A 20,216-nucleotide genomic window follows, 5' to 3' on the forward strand; every position below is an offset into this window, starting at 1 on the left:
CCAATCTTCACCCGACTTCATGTGAGCGTATTCGAACGATTTGGACCAGACTCTTTCACTGTGCTTCGAGAACTCGACGAGAGCGATCGATCCGTCCAAAAATCAGCCGAATCGACTTTGATTTGACCGAGCTAGAGAATTCTCAAGTTTGGTGGGGACCCCCCAAACCAGTGGTTGGTTTCGGCACAGGTTCCCGGCCGCGGGCGGCATCGTCGCGCTGGACTCCGAGTACGTCTCCGTCGAGTCGGCGGACACTTCCGTGAGGCGCGACGGGTCCCGCGTGACGACGTCCCTGGGCCGCATGTCGCTCGCGCGGCTGTCCGTCGTCGACGGCGACGAACGCGTGCTCTTCGACGACTACGTCCTGCAGACGGAGACCGTCGTCGACTACAACACGCGCTTCTCGGGCGTCGCGGCGGAGGACCTGGACCCGGCCACCTCCAAACACGACCTGTACCGCCGCGCGGTCGTCTGCATGAAGCTGCGGCGCCTCGTCGACGCGGGCTGCGTGCTGGTGGGCCACAGCCTCCAGAGCGACTTCCGGGTCATGAACGTCGCGGTGCCCCCGGACCAGGTCATCGACACGGCCCAGCTCTTCAGCCGGCCGGGCGAGCGCAAGATCTCGCTCCGGTTTCTGTGTTCCTACCTGCTGGACCACGTGATCCAGGACGACAACCACGACTCCGTCGAGGACGCGCGCGCCGCGCTCCGGCTCTACCGGCTCTACCAGAAACTCAAGGCCGAGGGCACGCTCCGCGAGACGCTGGGCCGCGTCTACGACCACGGCCGCAAGACGGAGTGGACCATCGTCGCGCCCAAGGCCGAGCTCCGCGCGGACGCCGCGGCGTTCGGCGCGGACGGCGACGCCGCGGACGCGCCGCCGGACGTGGCGGGCCTCACCGTGAGCGCGCCGCCGGACGAGCCCCAGCCGCCGGGCACCGCCGCCCCGCCGTCCTAAAATTCACGCACTCGTCTTAGTGGGTTTTCAAATCGTGGTCCGCGGCGTTCCAGGTCCGGGGGACGTCCGTGGGAAGATCCCAAGCGTCCACGTTCGGGTCGTAATAGCCAGAGCCAGTACCCGTCTCGGCACCCGCCTTGGCTAGATCCGCGGCGAACTGCGCGAGCAAGTCGATGGCCCGGGGTTCGCCCCTGGCGGCTGCCCGCCGGAGCCAGTGCACGCATTTGTTCGGGTCTGGTTCGACGCCGATTCCAGCGGCGTAGCGGCGACCGAGCTCAAATTCGGCAGGGGCTAAGCCTTGTCGTGCGCTAAGCTCAAAGAGACGGAACGCCTCGTCGACTTTCCCATTGATATGCAGCTGCACTCCGATATTCAATTGCGCATACGCGTGGCCCCGATCCGAGGCCATGGACCAGAGTTGCAGCGCCTTCTTCTTATCAATCTTGACACCGTTTCCTTCTTTATACAAAGCCCCAAGCGTCGACATTGCGTCTGCGTTCCCCAATTCCACGGCACGTTTAAAGATTTTGGCCGCCTTTTTCGTATTTTTCTGGAGGCCGTAGCGACCGACCATGTAAAACGAGCCCAAAACGTAGATCGCTTCCGGAACTTCGTTCTCCACGTGGCGACGCAAGAGGGCCAAACTCTCCTGGTCAGATCTCGGGTCCTTTACGAGACAGAGAGGACAAGGCTTTCCGGTAATCTTGGCTTTGCACGAGTCGCAGACCTTCCGGCAGCAACAGAATTGAAGCGAACCCGCGACGTTCATGTCCCACTCCTCAAGGCAGATCGGACACCGGTTCCCGAGCCGCGCCGACAACGGCTCCGGCTCCGGGTTCGCCTCGCGCCGCAAACGCGCGGCCTCGTGTTCCGCCGCGATGCGCGCGCGGACCTCGTCGGCGTGCGACCGCGGCGCGGGGCCGTAGACGACCTCCTTCGGGGGCGACGGCGGGGGCGTCGGCGCCTCCGCCCGCGCCGCCTCGGCCGCGCGCTCGGACCGGATCTTCTTGCACGCCTTCCGGTGGCCGCGGTCGCGCCAGTCGATTCGTTGGCACTCGGTAGAGCAATATTGCGTTGTTCCGCACGGACAATTCAGCAAAGTCTTCGGTTTCGCTCCACAAATTGTGCAGGTGAGGCGGAGCCGGAACTCTTTCGCTCGGGCCTTCTTTCGCTCGTATTCTAACTTCTTCTTGATCAGCTCCGGGTCCATAATTTCGAGCGTGCGACACTGCGAGGCTCTTGAGTACTCGAGTAGTGTGTCGGGAAGTCTTACGGACACAGGGGGCGCGTCCACAGTCTCGCGGAAGCGTTTACAAGGCTAGTCGTTTATGAACAAGGTCGTTCACGGACAAGGCGCCGATCGTCGCAGTGGCGGCGGACTTGCTCGACACCGCGAGCTCGCCACAAAGTCGCAATCGCCAGCCTCGAGCCCTAAGACTAATAAGAGCCCATATTACAGCATCCCAGTGCGTCTCGGCTAGATCCGAGGAGGAGCGCGGGGGCGACGAGTAATTGTTGCCCCCCCTCGCACCGACATGGGTCTGGGTCTCGGCGCTGAGAGCCTCAGGCCGCCCCCCCCTTTTTCGCGGCTTGCGCGGCCCGGCGGCGGCGGCGGCGGCGGAGGCTTACCTTGCTCTTGCCCTTGTCCTCGAGGGCCGCGAGGGCAGATTTGGCCGCCTCAGTATCAGAACGCGCGTACCAGCGTTTTGCCTCGTCGATATCCAGGTCCACGCCGCCTAGTCCCCCCTCGTAGTAGGTGCCGACGGCAAATACGGCCAGCGCAAAGCCCTGGTCCGCGCTCAGCTTGAATTGGCGAAATGCGCCCACGTGATCGTTTTCGTCGTGCAACTGAGTTGCCCAAGTATACTGGTGCTCCGCCTCCTTCATGGTGTCGATTGCTTTTTCAAAGCCCTTTGCCGCCGCGCGCACGATCCAGCGCGTAGATTCTTGCAAGCATTTCTCAGTCCCGAAACCGAGGCAACACCTCAGCCCCATCAAATATTCCGATTCGGTGTGACCCTGCTGTGCCGCCATCATGTTGTAGCGGAAGGTTTCCTCCTTTCGACCATTGTTTACCAAGAACTTCATGTAGAGATTCTGCGCGTCCGCAAGACCCCGATCAGCGGCTACGCGATACAGCTCGTCCGCCTTCTTTGCGTCCTGCTCGACTCCGTATCCATGTTCGTACATGTGCCCAAGTCTCAATGTTGCGTCCACGCTCTCGAGCTCCACGGCGCGCTTGAAAAGCCTTGCCGCCTTTGCGCTCGATTTCACGAGGCCGAAATCACCATTGCGGTACGCCCTTCCCAAACGAGCAATCGCCTCCGGCACATCGCTTTCCGCGTGATGCTTAAGCCGCGCCAGACTCTCAGCGTCGCTTTTAGAGGGTGGTTCGCGACAGAGAGGACACGGTCCGTCTCGAACCTTGACAGCGCACGACCTGCAGATCTTCCGGCAGCAACAGACGCGAAGCACGTTCACCCCATTCACGTCCCAGTCCTCGAAGCAGACCGGGCACCGCGATCCAAACCGCGCCGACTCCGGTTCCGGCTCCGGGTTCGCCTCGCGTCGCACGCGAGCGGCCTCGTGTTCGGCGGCGATGCGCGCGCGGACCTCGTCGGCGTGCGACCGCGGCGCGGGGCCGTAGAAGACCTCCTTCGGGGGCGTCGGCGCCTCTGCCCGCGCCGCCTCCGCCGCCCGATCATCCCGAATCTTCTTGCACGCCGTCCGGTGGCCGCGGTCGCGCCAGTCGATGCGTTGGCAGGCGACTGTACAATATTGAGCCGTGCCGCAGGGGCATGGGAGCTTCGCTTTCGCCGAGCAAATTGTGCAGAGCGTGCGGAGCTTCGCGTTCTTCGCCCGGGCCATTCGCTCTTCATACTCCCGCTTTTTCACCATCCACTCAGGCTCCTTCATCTCGTCGCGATCGTCTCCCGAGGCCATCGTCTCGACGGGTCTCGCCTCGCCTTGCTCGCCAACCTGGAGCCCCTAAGCCATATTACAGCAGCGACGACCCCGACACGGTCCCCCGGTTCATGGGCCCCGGCGCCGTGAGCTGCTTCCGGAGCTGGGGCTTCTGCTTCTTGTTGCCCATGTGTCGGCGCATGTTCTTCGCGGCGGACGTCTGGCGCTGCGCGAGCGTCATGCGGACCGCGTGGCCGACCTTGGCGAACTTGCCCTTGGGGCTCACGCGGACCTCCGGCGGCCGGATCGTCGGGTTCTCGTTCTCGTCGGCGGGGAAGGTCTTGGACCCCTCGTGCTGGACGGACGCGACGGGCGACGGCACGTCCGCGAAGCGGCTCGGGTCGACGTCGTGGAGCGGCGCGGCGTGCGGCGGCGGCGCGGCGCGGTCGTGGGGCGCGGCGTGCGGGTGGTGGAGCGCGGCGGCGAAGGCCTGGTGCGCCGTCGTCAGCGTCCGCGAGTCGCGCGTCGAGTGGCTGCTGGCCTCGCTCTCCTCCACCGTGACGAGCTCCTGGAGCTTGAGGATGTCCTCGGGGTCCGGCAGCGAGAACCGGCGCGGCCCGTCCTTGTACGCGTTCGTCAGCGTGGAGACGACGCTTCGCCGCTGGCGCGGCTCCTCGACGCGGAAGCTTCGCAGGAGCTCGTGGGCCTCGTGGAGCTCCTTGCGGAGCTTCGCGAGGTCGAGGTGGAGCGCCGCGATCTCGCCCTTTAGAGCGTCGTTCTCGGAGGCCACGTCCGCGCGGTCCTTGCCCGCGGTCGCCAGGTCGGACGCCGTCGCCGCGTGGATGGCCTGCCAGTGGGCGATGCCCGTCTTGTAGGCCATCATGCGCCAGTAGAGGAAGGCCTCCTTCTGGGACACCAAAGTGTCGTGCGCGGCGAGCATCTCGTAGGCCTTGTCGGACGCGACGCGCATCTGCTCGACGCGCTGCTCCGCGCGCTCCGTCGCGACGCCGCAGGCCGTGGCCTTCGCCTCGGCCTTCTTCTGGTTCGCTTCCGCCAACGTCCGCGCGGCCTCGGCGGACTCGCGGCGCATCGTCGCGTTGCGGAGCGCCGCGCGCGCGTCCGCGAGCTGCGCCTCCAGTAGTTCGACGCGCTCGCCCTTGGCCTTGTCGTTCGTCTCGGCGTCGAGGACGCGCGCCTCGAGTTTGGTGACGTGCGCGCGCGACTCGCGCATTTCGGCCAGTAATTCCCGGAGCTGGGAAAACACGACGGCGCCGCCGTCGAGCTGGCCCGCGCGGACCCACCAGGGCGACGAGCTCCGCGTGTAGCGGTGCCGGCCCGCGGCGGCGAGGGCGTGGTGCGCCGACGCCGCCGTCGGCGCCGTCAGGCCCGTGTCCGCGCGCGCGAGCGCGGCGTCGCCGCCGCCGTCGCCCTCGTCTCGCTCCTTCGCGATCTCGTCCACCGTGGCCTTCTCGGCGTCGGCGAGGAGGTCGATGAGCCAGTCGCGCACCTGGCCTTTCGTGGGCGTCTTGCCGCCCTTGCCGCCGTAGCCCCGGGCGCCGTCGCGCGGCAGGTTGAGCCCGACGCCGGGCTCGCGGTGCGGCTTCTTGGGCCGCCGCGCGGGCGCGCTCCGCGGCCGCGTCGGGAACTGGGCGCTCGCGCGGGCCCGCGGCGTCGACGCCTCGTTGGAGCCGCCGGACGACTCGTCCATGGACGGCTGCGACGCGATGCTGCCGGGCACCGACGGCTGCTTCGGCGCCATGCGCATGGCGCCCGCCGAGCGGAACCGCGGCGCCGACGCGCGCGTCGGCGGCGGCGCCGCGGGCTTCGACCGCATGTCCGGCGGCCGCATGAGGTGGTCCGGCGGCGGCACGACGATCTTCGACGCCCGCGGCCGGTAGAACGACATGACGACGAGGGCTGCCCACACCTCGGAGAGATAAATAACAGATTCGACAATTTTGGCCTCGTATCCTTTGGCGGCCTGCACCCAAGCGCTAGTTTTCCACATAACGACGGGAGCTGGCTTTGGTCCAGCGGGGCAGCTTGGCCGCGACCGACTGAGAAGCGCCGCGGGGCTTCGTCGGGCGCCGCGCCGGGGAGCTCGCCACCATGCAGACCCCCGCGGTGATGACGTGGCGCGGCGCGGCGTACGAAACAGGGCGGGGCGCGCGACCGCGCGCGCGCGAGAAAGGAGCGCCCGGAGCGCGCGCGCGGGGGGGGACGTTTTTTTCGACCGGGGGGGGGGCGCGCGCGCCCGCCGTCGCCGCGAAGGAAACAACGTAACGGCGGACCGCGCGCAGGGCGCCCATGCGGCAGGAGGGCGAGGACCGGCCGAGCCCGCGGTCCGCGCACACGCTCGTGATCGCGGGCGAGTTCGCGTACATGTTCGGCGGCTGCGACAAGCGGCGCCCGCCGGGGCCGAACAACGAGCTGTACAAGCTGGACATGAGCGACAAGTCCTTCTTCTACTGGTCGAAGGTGCCCGCGGGCGACGGCGGCGCCGCGCCCGCGCCGCGGTGGCACCACACGGCGCACATGTACAACGACCGCACCATGCTCGTGTTTGGCGGCTTTAGCGCGGACAAGGTGTCGCGCTATTTCAACGACCTCTGGCTCTACGACACGAAGAGCGAGAAGTGGTCCCAGCCGCCGCCCGCGGAGACGGTGCCCGACCAGTCGGGGCTGCCGTCGCTGAAGCGGCCGTGGGCGGGCGTGCCCCAGCCGCGCGGCGCGCACGCGTCGACGCTCGTCGGGTCGGCTTTGATGATCTTCGGCGGCTACGGCGGGTCCGGCTTCTCGCGCCGCGACTTCGCGGACCTGCACAGCCTGGACATGGAGACGATGGAGTGGGAGGAGGTCGAGACGACGGGCGAACCCCCGGAGGCGCGGTCCGGCCACCAGCTGCTGTCCATCGAGGACCGCCAGCTCTACGTGATGGGCGGCTGGAATTCGTCGCGCCAGTTCGACGACGTGCACGTCGTCGATTTAGCGACCAAGGCCTGGTCGCAGCCCGCGATGGCGTCCGGTCCGGACTACTGGGGCCCGCCGCGGTGGAACTTCACGGCCGTCGCGGTCTTCGCGGTGCCCTTCTGGAAGATCTTCGTCTTCGGCGGCAACTCGGGCGATCTGGTGGAGGGCAAGACGCCCACGGGCGAGTACTGCAACGACATCATGGTCTTGGAGTGCGGCGAGAACGTCTGGGTCCGGCCCGAGACCGTCGGCGACATCCCCATCCCGCGGTCCGACAGCCCCATGGCCTACGACGACAAGAAGGGCACCATGGTCCTGTACGGGGGCTGGCGCCACTCCTGGCACGGCGACATGGCCGTCTGCAACGTCGCGGCCGTCGTCGGCCCGCCCTACTCCGTCGAGGACATCTCCCCCACGATCGGCCCCGTCACGGGGTCGACGCTCGTGGAGCTGCGGGGCATGGGCTTCTCCACGGTCAAGGGCGAGGTCACGGTGCGCTACGCCTGCCCCAAGGGCTTCGAGGTCGGCTCCTGCGGCACGGTCATCGACGACCAGACCATCACGTTCGAGACGCCCAACTACGAGCACTACGGCGCCGTCGAGATCGAGTGCCGCGTGTCCATCGGCCCGAAGCCGTTGACGAACTCCAAGGTGAAGATGTCCTACTTCTCCGTGACCGACGCGTCGCAGTGCCTGGCTTTTGGCCCGGGCCTCGTCAACGGCTGCATCGCGGGCAACCCGACGACGATCTGCATCGTCGCCAAGGACGAGCACGGCAACAACCGGTCCTGCGGCATGGACGAGTTCTCCATCCGCATCGAGCCGCCGGCGCAGCCCGACGAGCTCAAGGATTTGGACATCGAGGTCAAGGAGACGAAGCCGGACAAGGACCACGACTTCGACCCGCAGTTCGCGATCGAGCCCGAGTGCACGGACGCGGAGGAATTGAAGGTCCAGGTGGAGCTGTCCGACTCGGGCGACGGCACCTACGTGGCGGCCTTCGCGGCGCCCGTCGTCGGCACCTACACGATCACCATCGAGTTCATGGGCACGTTCGACGGCAAGGCGGGCCCCGTGCGCGGGTCGCCCTTCCAGATGACGTGCGTCGACCGCGACGAGTACATCGAGAAGAACCCGAAGGACATCCGGTTGAGCGAGGGCGAGACGGAGCCGTCCGACGAATTATTATCTTTCAACAACTCCATGGACGGGCCCATCGTCACGAACGACGTGCTCAACAAGATCAAGGAGATCCGCGAGTTCTCGAACAAGAAGAAGCGCGGCCTCCAGAAGCTCGACCCGACGAATTATGATGCGATCGCGCCCCTCATCGAGGGCAAGGAGCATTTGAGAGATATCGAGAAGATGTCGGAGCAGTACGCGCTCTGCATCGACACGACGCGCGTCGCGCTCGCGCATCTCAAGAGCCGGGGCAACCAGGTCGACCGCATGATGGACCAGCTCGGCAAGGCCATCGTCGACTGGACGGAGGTCCTCGCGCTCGTGGAGCCCACGGCGACGGCGATCACGCCGACGACGATCCACTTCGCGAACAAGACCGTCGGCTGGATCGAGGAGTACGAGCAGAAGATCAAGGATTTGGACGAGTCCTTCCGCGGGTCCAAGGTCTTCTCCATGGAGGTGGGCCACGACGACGCGCTCAAGATGCTCGACAAGAACGAGAAGGAGTTCGTCGAGGAGACGAAGATCCTCGAGAAGAACGCGCACCTCTGCGCGGTCTTCGAGTTCCCGGAGAAGATCAACAAGTCGCAGGAGATCCTGCAGACCATGCAGAAGACCGTCGACTTCATGCGCGCGGCCTGGGGCGTGTCCGAGGACATCACGTGCTTCATCACGGACGCCAAGGCGCTGCTCTGGCGCGAGCTCGAGATCGAGGACCTCGAGGACGGCGCGAAGGCGCAGACGAAGAAGCTCAGCGGCCTCAACAAGACCATCCGCTGGTGCCCGCTCTACAAGGACACGTCGCGCGCCATCAAGGACTTCATCAACACGATCCCGCTCATCACCGCGCTGCGGTCCAAGGCCATGCGGCCGCGCCACTGGGACCTGCTCCGGAAGGCGACGGGCAAGGAGTTCACGCCGCCCTACGAGGACGAGGACCTGCAGCTCGGCGGCCTCCTCTCGCTCAACCTCCACGAGTTCAACGCGGACGTCGAGGAGATCTGCGACCAGGCGACGAAGGAGGAGAAGATCGAGGTCAACCTCGAGAGCCTCACGGAGCGGTGGCGCCAGATCGAGTTCCTCGCGGACATGTACAAGGGCACGGAGGTGCCCCTGCTCAAGGTCCAGGAGGAGGACTGGGAGTCCCTGGAGAACGACCAGCTCACGGTCCAGGGCATGATGGCGAGCCGCTACATCGCGCAGTTCGAGAAGGAGGTCGCGAGCTGGCAGGTCGCGCTCGTGACCATCTCCGACGTCTACACGACGATCAACGAGATCCAGCGCACCTGGTCCTACCTCGAGCCCCTCTTCATCCACTCCGACGAGGTGAAGCGCGAGCTGCCCGTCGACGCGGAGCGCTTCGCGGGCATCGACGTCGAGATCAAGGACGTGCTCACGTCCGCGTGGGAGGTGAAGAACATCAAGGAGGCCTGCAACGTCGACGGCCTCCTGTCTCGCCTCGAGGGCGAGCTCGGCGGGCTGGACCTGTGTAAAAAATCGCTGGCCGACTTCCTCGACGGCCGCCGGCGCCAGTTCCCGCGCTACTACTTCACGTCCGAGGCGGACCTGCTCGACATCCTCTCGAACGGCTCGCAGCCGGAGAAGGTCATGATCCACACGTCCAAGATCTACCTCTCCACGAAGACGCTGCGCCTCGACCCCGAGAACCGGACGGCGAGCAACCGCCCCATGGCCGTGGGCTGGGTCGCGGACGTCGGCAAGGAGTACACGCCCTTCGAGCCCGCGGTCCCGCTCGAGGGCAAGGTCGAGATCTACATGCAGACCGTTTTAGACGCCATGAAGTCGACGCTCTTCCAGAATCTCAAGCGGTCCGTGATCCGCTACGCGCAGATGGAGCGCAAGCACTGGGTCATGGCCAAGGACGAGGACGGCGCGCGCCCGGCGGACCCCGCGCAGATCATCTTGCTGACGCTGGCCATCAACTACGTCCAGGAGGTCGAGGAGTCCTTCGAGAAGATCGAGGCGGGCAACGAGGCCGCGCTGGCGGAGTACAACGTCCTCCAGATCGACCAGCTCGGCGATTTGGTGCGCCTCACGCAGGGCGACCTCGACGGCGAGAACCGGACGCGCATCATGGTTTGCATCACCATGGACGCCCACGGCCGCGACATCGTCCAGAAGCTGGTGCGCGAGCGCGTCAACGTCGTGTCCGCCTTCCAGTGGCAGTCCCAGCTCAAGCACAAGTTCCGCGTGCCACCGAGCTACGCGAGCCACATCGGCCGCGACCCGCACCTGCGCTCCGAGTCGGGCCAGCGCGCGGAGATCGCCATCTGCGACGCCATCCTGCCCTACGACTACGAGTACCTGGGCAACGGGCCGCGACTCGTCATCACGCCCCTGACGGACCGCATCTACGTGACGGCGACGCAGGCGCTGAACCTGAAGATGGGCTGCGCGCCCGCGGGCCCCGCGGGCACGGGCAAGACGGAGTCCACGAAGGATTTGGCGTCGGCGTTGGCCAAGTGCTGCTACGTCTTCAACTGCTCGCCGGAGATGGACTACAAGGGCTTGGGCAACATCTTCAAGGGCCTGGGGTCGTCGGGCTCCTGGGGCTGCTTCGACGAGTTCAACCGGTTGATCCCCGAGGTGCTGAGCGTGTGCACGGTCCAGTTCAAGGCCGTCTGCGACGGCATCAAGGCCGAGGCCGCGCGCGTCACCGTCGAGGGCGACGAGGTGTCGCTCGACCCGACGTGCGGCGCGTTCATCACGATGAACCCGGGCTACCTCGGCCGCTCGGAGCTGCCCGAGGGGCTCAAGGCGCTGTTCCGGCCCATGACGGTCATGGTGCCCGACCTCGTGCTCATCTGCGAGAACATGCTCATGGCCCAGGGCTTCGTCGACGCGAAGTCGCTCGCGTCCAAGTTCTACGGCCTCTACTCGCTGCTCAAGGAGCTCCTGTCGAAGCAGCTCCACTACGACTGGGGTTTACGGGCTGTAAAGTCCGTGCTCGTCATCGCGGGGACGATGAAGCGCGCGGACCCGCAGCTGCCGGAGGACTCGATCCTCATGCGCGCGCTCCGCGACTCGAACATTCCCAAGATCGTCAAGGAGGACCAGGTCGTCTTCTTCGGCCTTTTAGGCGACCTCTTCCCGGGCATCAACCCGGAGCGGAAGCGCGACATGAACCTCGAGGACGCCATCGTCAAGGCCTGCGGCGACCTGGGCCTCGACCCGGACGACGAGTTCTGCCTCAAGACGGTGCAACTCGAGGAGCTGCTCGCGATCCGCCACTGCGTCTTCGTCATGGGCCCCGCGGGCGCGGGCAAGTCGCAGTGCTGGCGCACGCTCGCCCAGGCGCGCAAGATCATGGACCCGGAGAAGCTCACGACGATGATCAAGGACGTGAACCCCAAGTCCGTCAAGACCGAGGAGCTCTACGGCTTCATCTCCATGGCCACGCGCGAGTGGCGCGACGGCCTCCTGTCCGTGGTCATGCGCAACCTCGGCCGCATCGAGGACGAGCTGCCCAAGTGGATCCTCCTCGACGGCGACCTCGACGCGAACTGGATCGAGTCCATGAACTCGGTCATGGACGACAACCGCATGCTCACGCTCGCGTCGAACGAGCGCATCCCGCTCAAGCCCCACATGCGCATGATCTTCGAGATCCGCGACCTCAAGCACGCGACGCCGGCGACCGTGTCGCGCGCGGGCATCCTCTACATCTCGACGAACGAGGGCTCGCAGTGGCGGTCGCTCATCGCCGCGTGGATCAAGCAGCGGCCCGAGTCGGAGGAGTGCAAGGAGTGGCTCCGCGAGATCTGCGCGGAGTACGTCGGCGAGTCGCTCGACTGGATGAAGCTGAACATCAAAACCGTGTTGCCCCTCGAGGACATGAACCTCGTGCAGTCGCTCCTCTACATGCTCGCGCTCCTCCTGAAACCGGACAACACGGGCACGCGCGAGGCGCTCGAGATCGTCTTCAACTTCTGCCTGATCTGGGCTTTGGGGTCGCCCCTGGGCCAGAGCGACGACGGCGTCCAGTACCGCGCGCTCCTCTCGGACTACTGGCGGGGCCAGTGGAAGAACGTCAAGTTCCCGACGCGCGGCGCGTCGAACTCCGTCTTCGACTACTATTTGGAGCCCAAGTCGAACCAGTTCGAGCAGTGGAGCAAGAGCCCCTTCTTCTACCACATCGACTTCGACACGGAGAAGATGAACATGGCCCAGATCACCGTGCCCACGGCCGAGACGTGCTCCGTCGCGTTCTGGATGTCCGACATGGTCAAGAACCACCACCCCGTCATGCTCGCGGGCCCGAGCGGCACGGGCAAGACGCAGCAGGTCATGGGCATGCTCAAGGACCAGAACCCGACGGACATCCTCTCCGCGACGATCAACTTCAACTTCTACACGACGTCGGACGTGCTCCAGAACACGATGTGTTTACCGTTAGAGAAGAAGACGGGCACGAACTTCGGCCCGCCGGGCCAGGCCTACCTCGTCTACTTCGTCGACGACCTGAACCTGCCGGAGGTCGACTCCTACAACACGCAGAGCGCCATCGCGCTCCTCCGGCAGCAGATGGAGTACGGCCACATCTACGACATGACGAAGCTCGCGCAGAACCCGGTGAAGAACATCTCCAAGACCCAGGTCGTCGCGTGCATGAACCCGACGGCGGGCTCCTTCGTCATCAACCCGCGCCTCCAGCGCTGGTTCGTGACCTTCGCCATCGGCATGCCGTCGCGGTCGTCGCTCAACGTCATCTACGACACGTTCCTGATGGGCCACCTCAAGGCCGACTTCCCCGCGGAGGTCGCGTCGCTCAAGGACAACATCATCAAGGCGGCGATGAATTTGCACAAGGAGGTCATGGAGAAGTTCCGCAAGACGGCGACGAACTTCCACTACGAGTTCAACATCCGCCACCTCGCGAACGTCTTCCAGGGCCTGCTCGTCGCGCAGGCGGAGCAGATCACGACGGGCGAGAAGCTCGTCCACCTCTGGCTCCACGAGTCGGAGCGCGTCTACGGCGACCGCCTCGTGTCGCCCGAGGACCTGCGCAAGTACAACGACCTCGCCCAGGGCCAGGCGCGCAAGCTCTTCCAGCAGTTTCCCGTGGACAAGTTCTACGCGAAGGAGAACAGCGAGCCCCTCATCTTCTGCCACTTCTGCGAGGACATCGAGGACCCCATCTACGACCAGATCACGGGCATCGACAAGATGCTCCACACGCTCGAGGGCGCGTTGGAGCTCTACAACGAGTCGAACGCGGTCATGGACCTGGTGTTGTTCGAGGACGCGATGAAGCACGTCGCGCGCATCTCGCGCATCGTCCTCAACGAGGGCGGCCACGCGCTGCTCGTGGGCGTCGGCGGCTCGGGCAAGCAGTCGCTGTCGCGCCTCGCCGCCTTCATCTGCCACTACACGGTCACGCAGATCGTCATCTCGTCGTCGTACTCGATCACGGACCTCAAGGACGATTTGAAGGGCATGTACAACAAGGCGGGCCTCAAGGAGGAGGGCGTCATGTTCCTCCTCACGGACTCGCAGATCACGAACGAGCGGTTCCTCATCTACATCAACGACCTGCTCGCGTCGGGCAACATCCCGGATCTGTTCGCCGTCGACGAGGTCGACAACATCGTCAACTCCGTCGCGAACCGCGTCAAGGCCGCGGGCCTCGAGCAGACGCGCGCCAACTGCTGGGACTACTTCATCACGGAGATCCGCCGCAACCTCCACGTCGTCCTCGCCTTCTCGCCCGTCGGCGACGACTTCCGGAACCGGTCTAGAAAGTTCCCCGCGCTCGTCAACTCGACGGTCATCGACTGGTTCCAGCCCTGGCCCGAGGACGCGCTGCTGAGCGTCGGCCAGCGCTTCCTCGAGGAGATCGACGTCGGCACGGCGGCGCACCGCACGGTCATCGAGAAGTTCATGCCCTACTCGTTCATCGAGGTCAACAATCTGGCGAAGCGGTTCCAGTCCGAGGAGCGGCGCCACGTCTACACGACGCCCAAGTCCTTCCTCGAGCTCCTCAAGCTCTACCAGGTGCTGCTCGAACACAAGCGCGAGGACAGCGACAAGAGCATCACGCGCCTCAAGAGCGGCCTCAAGAAGATGCAGGAGACGTCCGACGCGGTCACGGAGATCGAGGCCTCCCTCAAAATCACGCTCGAGGACGCGGAGCAGAAGAAGACCAAGGCCGAGGGCATCTCCGAGGTCGTGTCCAAGGAGAAGGCCATCGTCGAGGTCGAGACCGCGGGCGCGGAGCAGGAGGCGGCCAAGGTCGCGGTCGTGCAGAAGGACGTCGGCGAGAAGCAGCGGTCCACGGCGGAGGATCTGGCCAAGGCCGAGCCCGCCGTCGAGGCCGCCATGGCCGCCCTCGACTCCCTCGACGCCAAGTCGCTGGCCGAGTGCAAGTCCATGATCAAGCCGCCCGCGGGCGTCGACGACATCTTCATCTCGACGATGATCCTCCTCGCGGACATCTACCCGGCCGTGCTCCACAACAAGAAGAAGGTCAAGGACCGCTCCTGGGACGCGGCGAAGAAGCAGTGCCTGGGCAACATCAAGGAGTACATCGAGTACCTCAAGATGATCAAGGTCAAGGTCGACGAGTCCGTGGACCTGACGACGCAGATGAAGGAGATCCGGCCCTATTTGGCGTTGGAGCACTTCAAGGTCGAGATCATCGCGGGCAAGAACTCGGCCGCCGCGGGGTTGACGGCCTTTGTTTTGAACATCGTCACGTACTACGACATCGTCATCACGGTCGAGCCGAAGCGCATCGCGCTCGCCGAGGCGAACGCGCAGCTCGAGGCGGCCAACGCGAAGCTCAAGGCCGTCAACGAGAAGGTCGCGGACCTCCAGTCGAAGCTGGCCATCCTCACGGACAACTTGGACGTCGCCGAGCGCGACAAGCAGGAGGCGCTCGACGCGGTGGAGAAGGGCCAGCGGAAGCTCGACCTCGCGCAGCGCCTCACGTCGGCCCTCGCGTCGGAGAACGAGCGCTGGAAGGAGAGCGTCATCCAGATGGAGGCGTCGAAGAACCTGCTCACGGGCGACGTGCTCCTCGCGTCGTCGTTCATCTCCTACGCGGGGCCCTTCACGAAGTCGTTCCGCGACATCCTGATGCAGGAGAAGTTCTTCGCGTACCTCATCAAGTCCTTCAACGGCGGCGCCGAGGCGCCGGCGGAGGGCGCGCCGGAGATGCCCATGTCGCCGACCTTCGATCCCATCTCCATCCTGACGACGGACGCGGAGATCGCCGTGTGGAATCAAGATTCCTTACCGGCGGACGCGGTGTCGACGGAGAACGGCTCCATCCTGTGCAACACGTCGCGCTGGCCCCTGATCATCGACCCCCAGCTCCAGGGTATTTCGTGGTTGCGGAACAAGGAGTCCGCGCCCGCGCGCAATTTACAGATCGTCCGCCTCGGCCAGAAGGACATGATGCGCAAGCTCGAGCGCGCGCTCGAGAGCGGCCACACGATCCTGATCGAAAATCTCTCGGAGTCATTGGACGCCGTGCTGTCGCCCATCATCCAGCGCGCGACGATCAAGCGCGGCCGCACGCTCTACGTCAAGGTCGGCGACTCGGAGGTCGAGTTCCACCCGAACTTCCGACTGTACCTCCACACGAAGCTGTCGAACCCGCACTACCCGCCGGAGATCCAGGCGGAGACGACGCTCATCAACTTCACGGTGACCCAGGCGGGCCTCAGCGACCAGCTCCTGACCCTGGTGGTGCAGAAGGAGCGCGGGGACCTCGCGGAGCTCGCGGAGTCGCTCATCAAGCAGCAGAACGGCTTCAAGATCAAGATGAAGGAGCTCGAGGATTCCATCTTGGAGAAGCTCGCCAACGCCGAGGGCGACATCACGGAGGACGTGGACCTCATCGAGGGCCTCGAGGAGACGAAGCGCATCTCCATCGACATCAACAAGAAGTCCGCGATCGCCAACGAGACGCAGGCGAACATTCGGATCACGTCCAACAAGTACAAGTCCGTCGCCGACCGGTCGTCCCAGCTCTTCTTCCTCATGAACGACCTGGCGAAGATCCACTCGTACTACGTCTACAGTCTCGCGGCGTTCACGAAGGTCTTCTACCGCGGCATCGACCTGGTGACGGCGAAGAAGGCCGTCGAGGTCAACGAGGACGGCGAGGAGGTGCCCCCCGAGGAGGAGGCCGAGGTCGTGGAGCTGAACGACGAGGAGCTCGCGGCGCGGTGCGTCGTGCTCATGAACTCGATCACGCTCACGACGTTCAACTACATCCGCCGGGGCCTCTTCGAGAAGGACAAGCTCACGATCGCGACCATGGTCACGCTGCGCATCGCCGTCAGCGACGAGGTGCTCTCGGCCGACGACGTCGGCTACCTCTACCTCGGCAAGATCGCGACGGACCCGGGCAACATGGGGCCGCTCCACGAGTGGATGCCCGAGGCCATCTGGCCCAAGGTCAAGGCCCTCGAGGGCCTCAAGCGCTTCAACGGCCTCGGCGACAACATGCACAGCGACTCCGACGAGTGGCTCGCGTGGTTCGACAACGCGACGCCGGAAAACGCGAAGCTGCCGGGCGACTACCAGAAGCTGCTGACGCCCTTCGACCGGTTGATCCTCCTGCGCGCGCTGCGGCCCGACCGCGTGTCGACGGCGCTCCGCCTCTACATCGGCGAGACCATGGGCAACGACTACGTCTTCCAGGCGCCGTTCAACATGCCCGCGACGTACGACGAGACGTCGTCGCAGACGCCCGTCTTCTTCGTGCTCTTCCCCGGCGTCGACCCGACGCCCTGGGTCGAGGACCTCGGCAAGGAGCTGAACATCAGCCAGGACAACGGCCTCTTCTGCAACATCTCCATGGGCCAGGGCCAGGAGAAGCCCGCGGAGGCCGTCCTCGAGCGCTTCGCGAAGACGGGCGGCTGGGTCATGCTCCAGAACTGCCACCTCATGACGTCCTGGGTGCCCCAGCTCGAGCGCCTGCTCGAGGTCGTCCAGGAGTCGGCGCACGACGACTTCCGGTGCTTCATCTCCGCGGAGCCCCCGGGCATGGCGGGCATGAAGAACATGCCCGAGTCGCTGCTCCAGTCCTGCGTCAAGGTGTCCAACGAGGCGCCGGCGGACATCAAGTCGAACCTGACGCGGGCCTGGGACAACTTCAACCAGGGCCGCATCGACGCGTGCACGAAGCCCGACGACTTCAAGAGCTGCCTCTTCTCGCTGTGCTGGTTCCACGCCATCGTCCTGGGCCGGCGCCGCTTCGGCGCCCAGGGCTGGAGCCGCAAGTACTCCTTCAACACGGGCGACCTCGTGATCTGCTCGAACGTGCTCTCGAGCTACCTCGACGCGAACGAGGGCGTGCCCTGGGACGACCTGCGGTACATCTTCGGCGAGATCATGTACGGCGGCCACATCACGGACGCCTGGGACCGGCGGACGTGCAACACGTACCTCCTGGTGCTCATGCTCCCGGCGCTGCGCGAGGGCCTCGAGCTGGGCCCCAAGTTCAAGTCGCCGGACCCGACGACGCTCAACTACGACGACTACCTCACGTACGTCAACGCGGAGCTGCCGGAGGAGAGCCCGCCCCAGTTCGGCCTCCACCCGAACGCGGAGATCGGGTACCTGACGTCGTCGACGGCGGACCTCTTCGCGACGATCATGTCGCTCGGCGGCGGCTCCGGCGGCGGCGGCGGCGACTCGACGAGCATCATCAAGGCGACGATGACGGATTTGAAGGAGCGGTGCCCGGAGGTGCTCGAGATGCTCACGATCGGCCGCAAGGCCGAGCCCCTGCTCGAGGAGCCGGACAAGGGGCCCTACATCGTCTGCGCGCTCCAGGAGTGCCGGCGCATGAACGTGCTCATCGGCGAGATCGGGCGGACGCTCATGGAGCTCGAGAAGGGTTTGGGCGGCCAGCTGAACATGACGCAGGCCATGGAGGACCTGTGCAGCGCCTTCCTCATCAACCAGTGGCCGGGCCGCAACCCCTTCGCGCAGTGCACGTGGGAGAAGAACGCGTGGCCCTCGAAGAAGGGCCTCGTCACGCAGTTCGCGGACATGCTCGCGCGCTACGCGCAGCTCGCCGCCTGGACGGAAGAGCTCGTGACGCCCATCTCCGTCTGGCTCAGCGGCCTCTTCAACCCCATGGCCTACCTCACGGGCGTCACGCAGGTGACGTCGCGCGCGACGGGCCAGCCGCTGGACAAGATGACGCAGGAGACGCACGTGACGACGTACGTGACCCCCGACGCCATCCCCCAGCCCGCCGAGTTCCCCGAGTCCGGCGCCTTCGTCCACGGCCTCTTCATCGAGGGCGCGCGGTGGCCCGTCGGCGACGAGGTCGAGGAGGCCGAGGAGTTCGGCGGCGCGTCCGTCGGCGGCGTGCTCCTCGAGTCGCGGCTCAAGGAGCTCATGCCCCCCATGCCCGTGCTCTACATCAAGGCCGTGCCCGTCCAGGTCACCTGGGAGCCCTCGGCCGTCGGCTACCTGAGGCACGTCGACGATATCTACGAGTGCCCCGTCTTCATCACGACCATGCGCGGGCCCACCTACATCTTCCTCGCCACGCTGAAAACCGCGGAGCCCAAGTCCAAGTGGACGCTCACGGGCACCGCGCTCATGATGCAGACGGACGACTAGGCGCGCGCGCCCCCCCCTCCCGCGCGCGCGCCGACGACCGGGCCGCGCCCCGGCCCCAAGCGCCGTTCCATAAGCCGAGTTGCCTTACTCCGCGAACCGCACGCGATACTCCGTGCGCCACGCCGACGAGTCGGACTTGCCCCGGCGCGGCGGCGCGCGGCCGGCCGCGAGCGCCGGGAGCACGGCGACGGCGGTCCTCGACGGCGCGAGCGTCGAGTCGGCGCTCGCGAAGTAGTGGTCGTAGGACTGGCTGCGGGTCAACGGACTGAAGGGCACCGGCGCCCAGTCCGCGGCCGACGCGGCCGCCGCGCCGGCGCCCTCCTGGAGGATGGGGCAGCGCAGGACGGTGTGCCGCGACGCCAACGAGAGCCGGCTGCCGCGGAGCGCGCCGTGCGGCGTCGGCGCGGGCCGCGGCTTCGGCGGCGGCTGTGCGCGCCCGCGCGGCTTGCCCCAGTAATCGTCCGACGAGAGGAACTTTTTTCTGGGCGCGTTCATCAGGGCGTGGGCCCAGTAGGGGTCGCTGGCGCCGCAGCTCGCGCGCGCGGGACGGCGGCCGTGCGTCTGGGACACGTCGCGCGTGCGCGCGTGCTTTTGGCCACCGCCTCGGCTCAGCATCTGGGCATCCTCTCAGCGCCAGACCATCATGCTGTGGCCTGCTACTAATAAAAGTCAAGAATAACGAACCCAAGCCACCAAACCGCCGGGTGATGGCAGCCCCCCGCGTCTGCCGGGTCGGCGACGCCGTCGAGGCCCTCTGGCCCGAGGACGAGGAGTGGTACAACGCGACGATCGTCGCGGTGGCGCCCGACGGCCGCCTGTCGCTGGCCTACGAGGACGGCGACTTCCGCGACGACGGCCTGCCGTCGGAGGTGCGCCACCTCGCGCCCGAGGCGCCCGTCGCGCCCATCGCGGTCGCCGGCGGCGACGACGACGACGGCCTCGGCGACATCCTGGACGGCATCCTCGACGCGCCGACGCCGAGCGGCGCCGTCGTGCCGCCCGCGCCGCTGGGGCCCGCGCCGGAGTCGGAGGCGCTGCGGAAGCTGTCGTCGCAGCTCGACGACGGCCTCGGCGACCTGCTGGACGGGCTCCTCGACGGCGACGGCTCGCCGCGGCCGGAGCCGCCCGCGCCCGCGCCCGAGGAGGCGGACGACGACGACGACGACTACGACGACGACTACGAGGACGCGTTCGAGGAGCCCGAGACGCCGCTCCGCGACGGCTCCTCGACGCCGCTCCGCGAGGCGCCGCCGCCCGAGGCGCCCGCGGAGCGGCCCGCCGCCGCGGCGCCCGCCGCGGCCGCGGCGCTCGACGACGACTTCGGCGACATGCTCGACGGCATCCTCGACGACGACGACGGCGGCGACGACGGCCGGGGAGCGGCGACGAAGCTCCAGGCGCGGATCCGCGGCCGCCGGGGGCGCCGGACCGTGCACGAGAAGCGCCGCGAGCACAAGCAGACCCACGGCGCCGCGACGGCCCTGCAGGCGCGCATCCGCGGCCGGAAGGGCCGCCGGACCGTGCTGGAGCAGCGCGGGGGCTTCAAGGCGCGCGCTGCGCCGCGGAGCCCGGAGAACGTGCCGCGGCTGCT

The 20,216-nt window shown here is 66.4% G+C and overlaps 4 protein-coding genes across 4 annotated transcripts in view; 2 read left to right on the forward strand and 2 right to left on the reverse strand.

Annotated features, from left to right (window-relative positions):
- Positions 1-301: 301 nt before the first annotated feature.
- AURANDRAFT_14382 (hypothetical protein) lies at positions 302-808 on the forward strand (the record flags this gene model as incomplete). Its single annotated transcript, XM_009035433.1, has 1 exon — positions 302-808. A coding segment is annotated over one exon (507 nt), but the record flags the coding sequence as incomplete, so codon positions are not given.
- A 325-nt stretch (positions 809-1,133) lies between these two features.
- Positions 1,134-3,220, reverse strand: AURANDRAFT_4528 (hypothetical protein; the record flags this gene model as incomplete). Its single annotated transcript, XM_009035291.1, has 2 exons — positions 1,134-1,567; positions 3,073-3,220. Coding segments are annotated over 2 exons (582 nt in total), but the record flags the coding sequence as incomplete, so codon positions are not given.
- Positions 3,221-3,956: 736 nt separating this feature from the next.
- Positions 3,957-5,768, reverse strand: AURANDRAFT_61677 (hypothetical protein; the record flags this gene model as incomplete). Its single annotated transcript, XM_009035754.1, has 1 exon — positions 3,957-5,768. The coding sequence occupies one exon, from the start codon at positions 5,766-5,768 to the stop codon at positions 3,957-3,959; it is 1,812 nt and encodes a 603-aa protein (XP_009034002.1).
- A 401-nt stretch (positions 5,769-6,169) lies between these two features.
- AURANDRAFT_70846 (hypothetical protein) overlaps positions 6,170-20,216 on the forward strand; it is a gene marked incomplete at both ends in the record, with an annotated part of 16,306 nt that continues 2,259 nt past the window's right edge. Inside the window, 3 exons of the mRNA XM_009035434.1 lie at positions 6,170-18,579; positions 18,968-19,053; positions 19,340-20,202. Coding sequence (XP_009033682.1) covers positions 6,170-18,579; positions 18,968-19,053; positions 19,340-20,202 — 13,359 coding nt within the window. The remainder of the gene's footprint in view (positions 18,580-18,967; positions 19,054-19,339; positions 20,203-20,216) is intronic.

This window comes from Aureococcus anophagefferens (genome assembly GCF_000186865.1).
Source record: "Aureococcus anophagefferens unplaced genomic scaffold AURANscaffold_3, whole genome shotgun sequence".
NCBI classification, from domain to species: domain Eukaryota; class Pelagophyceae; order Pelagomonadales; family Pelagomonadaceae; genus Aureococcus; species Aureococcus anophagefferens.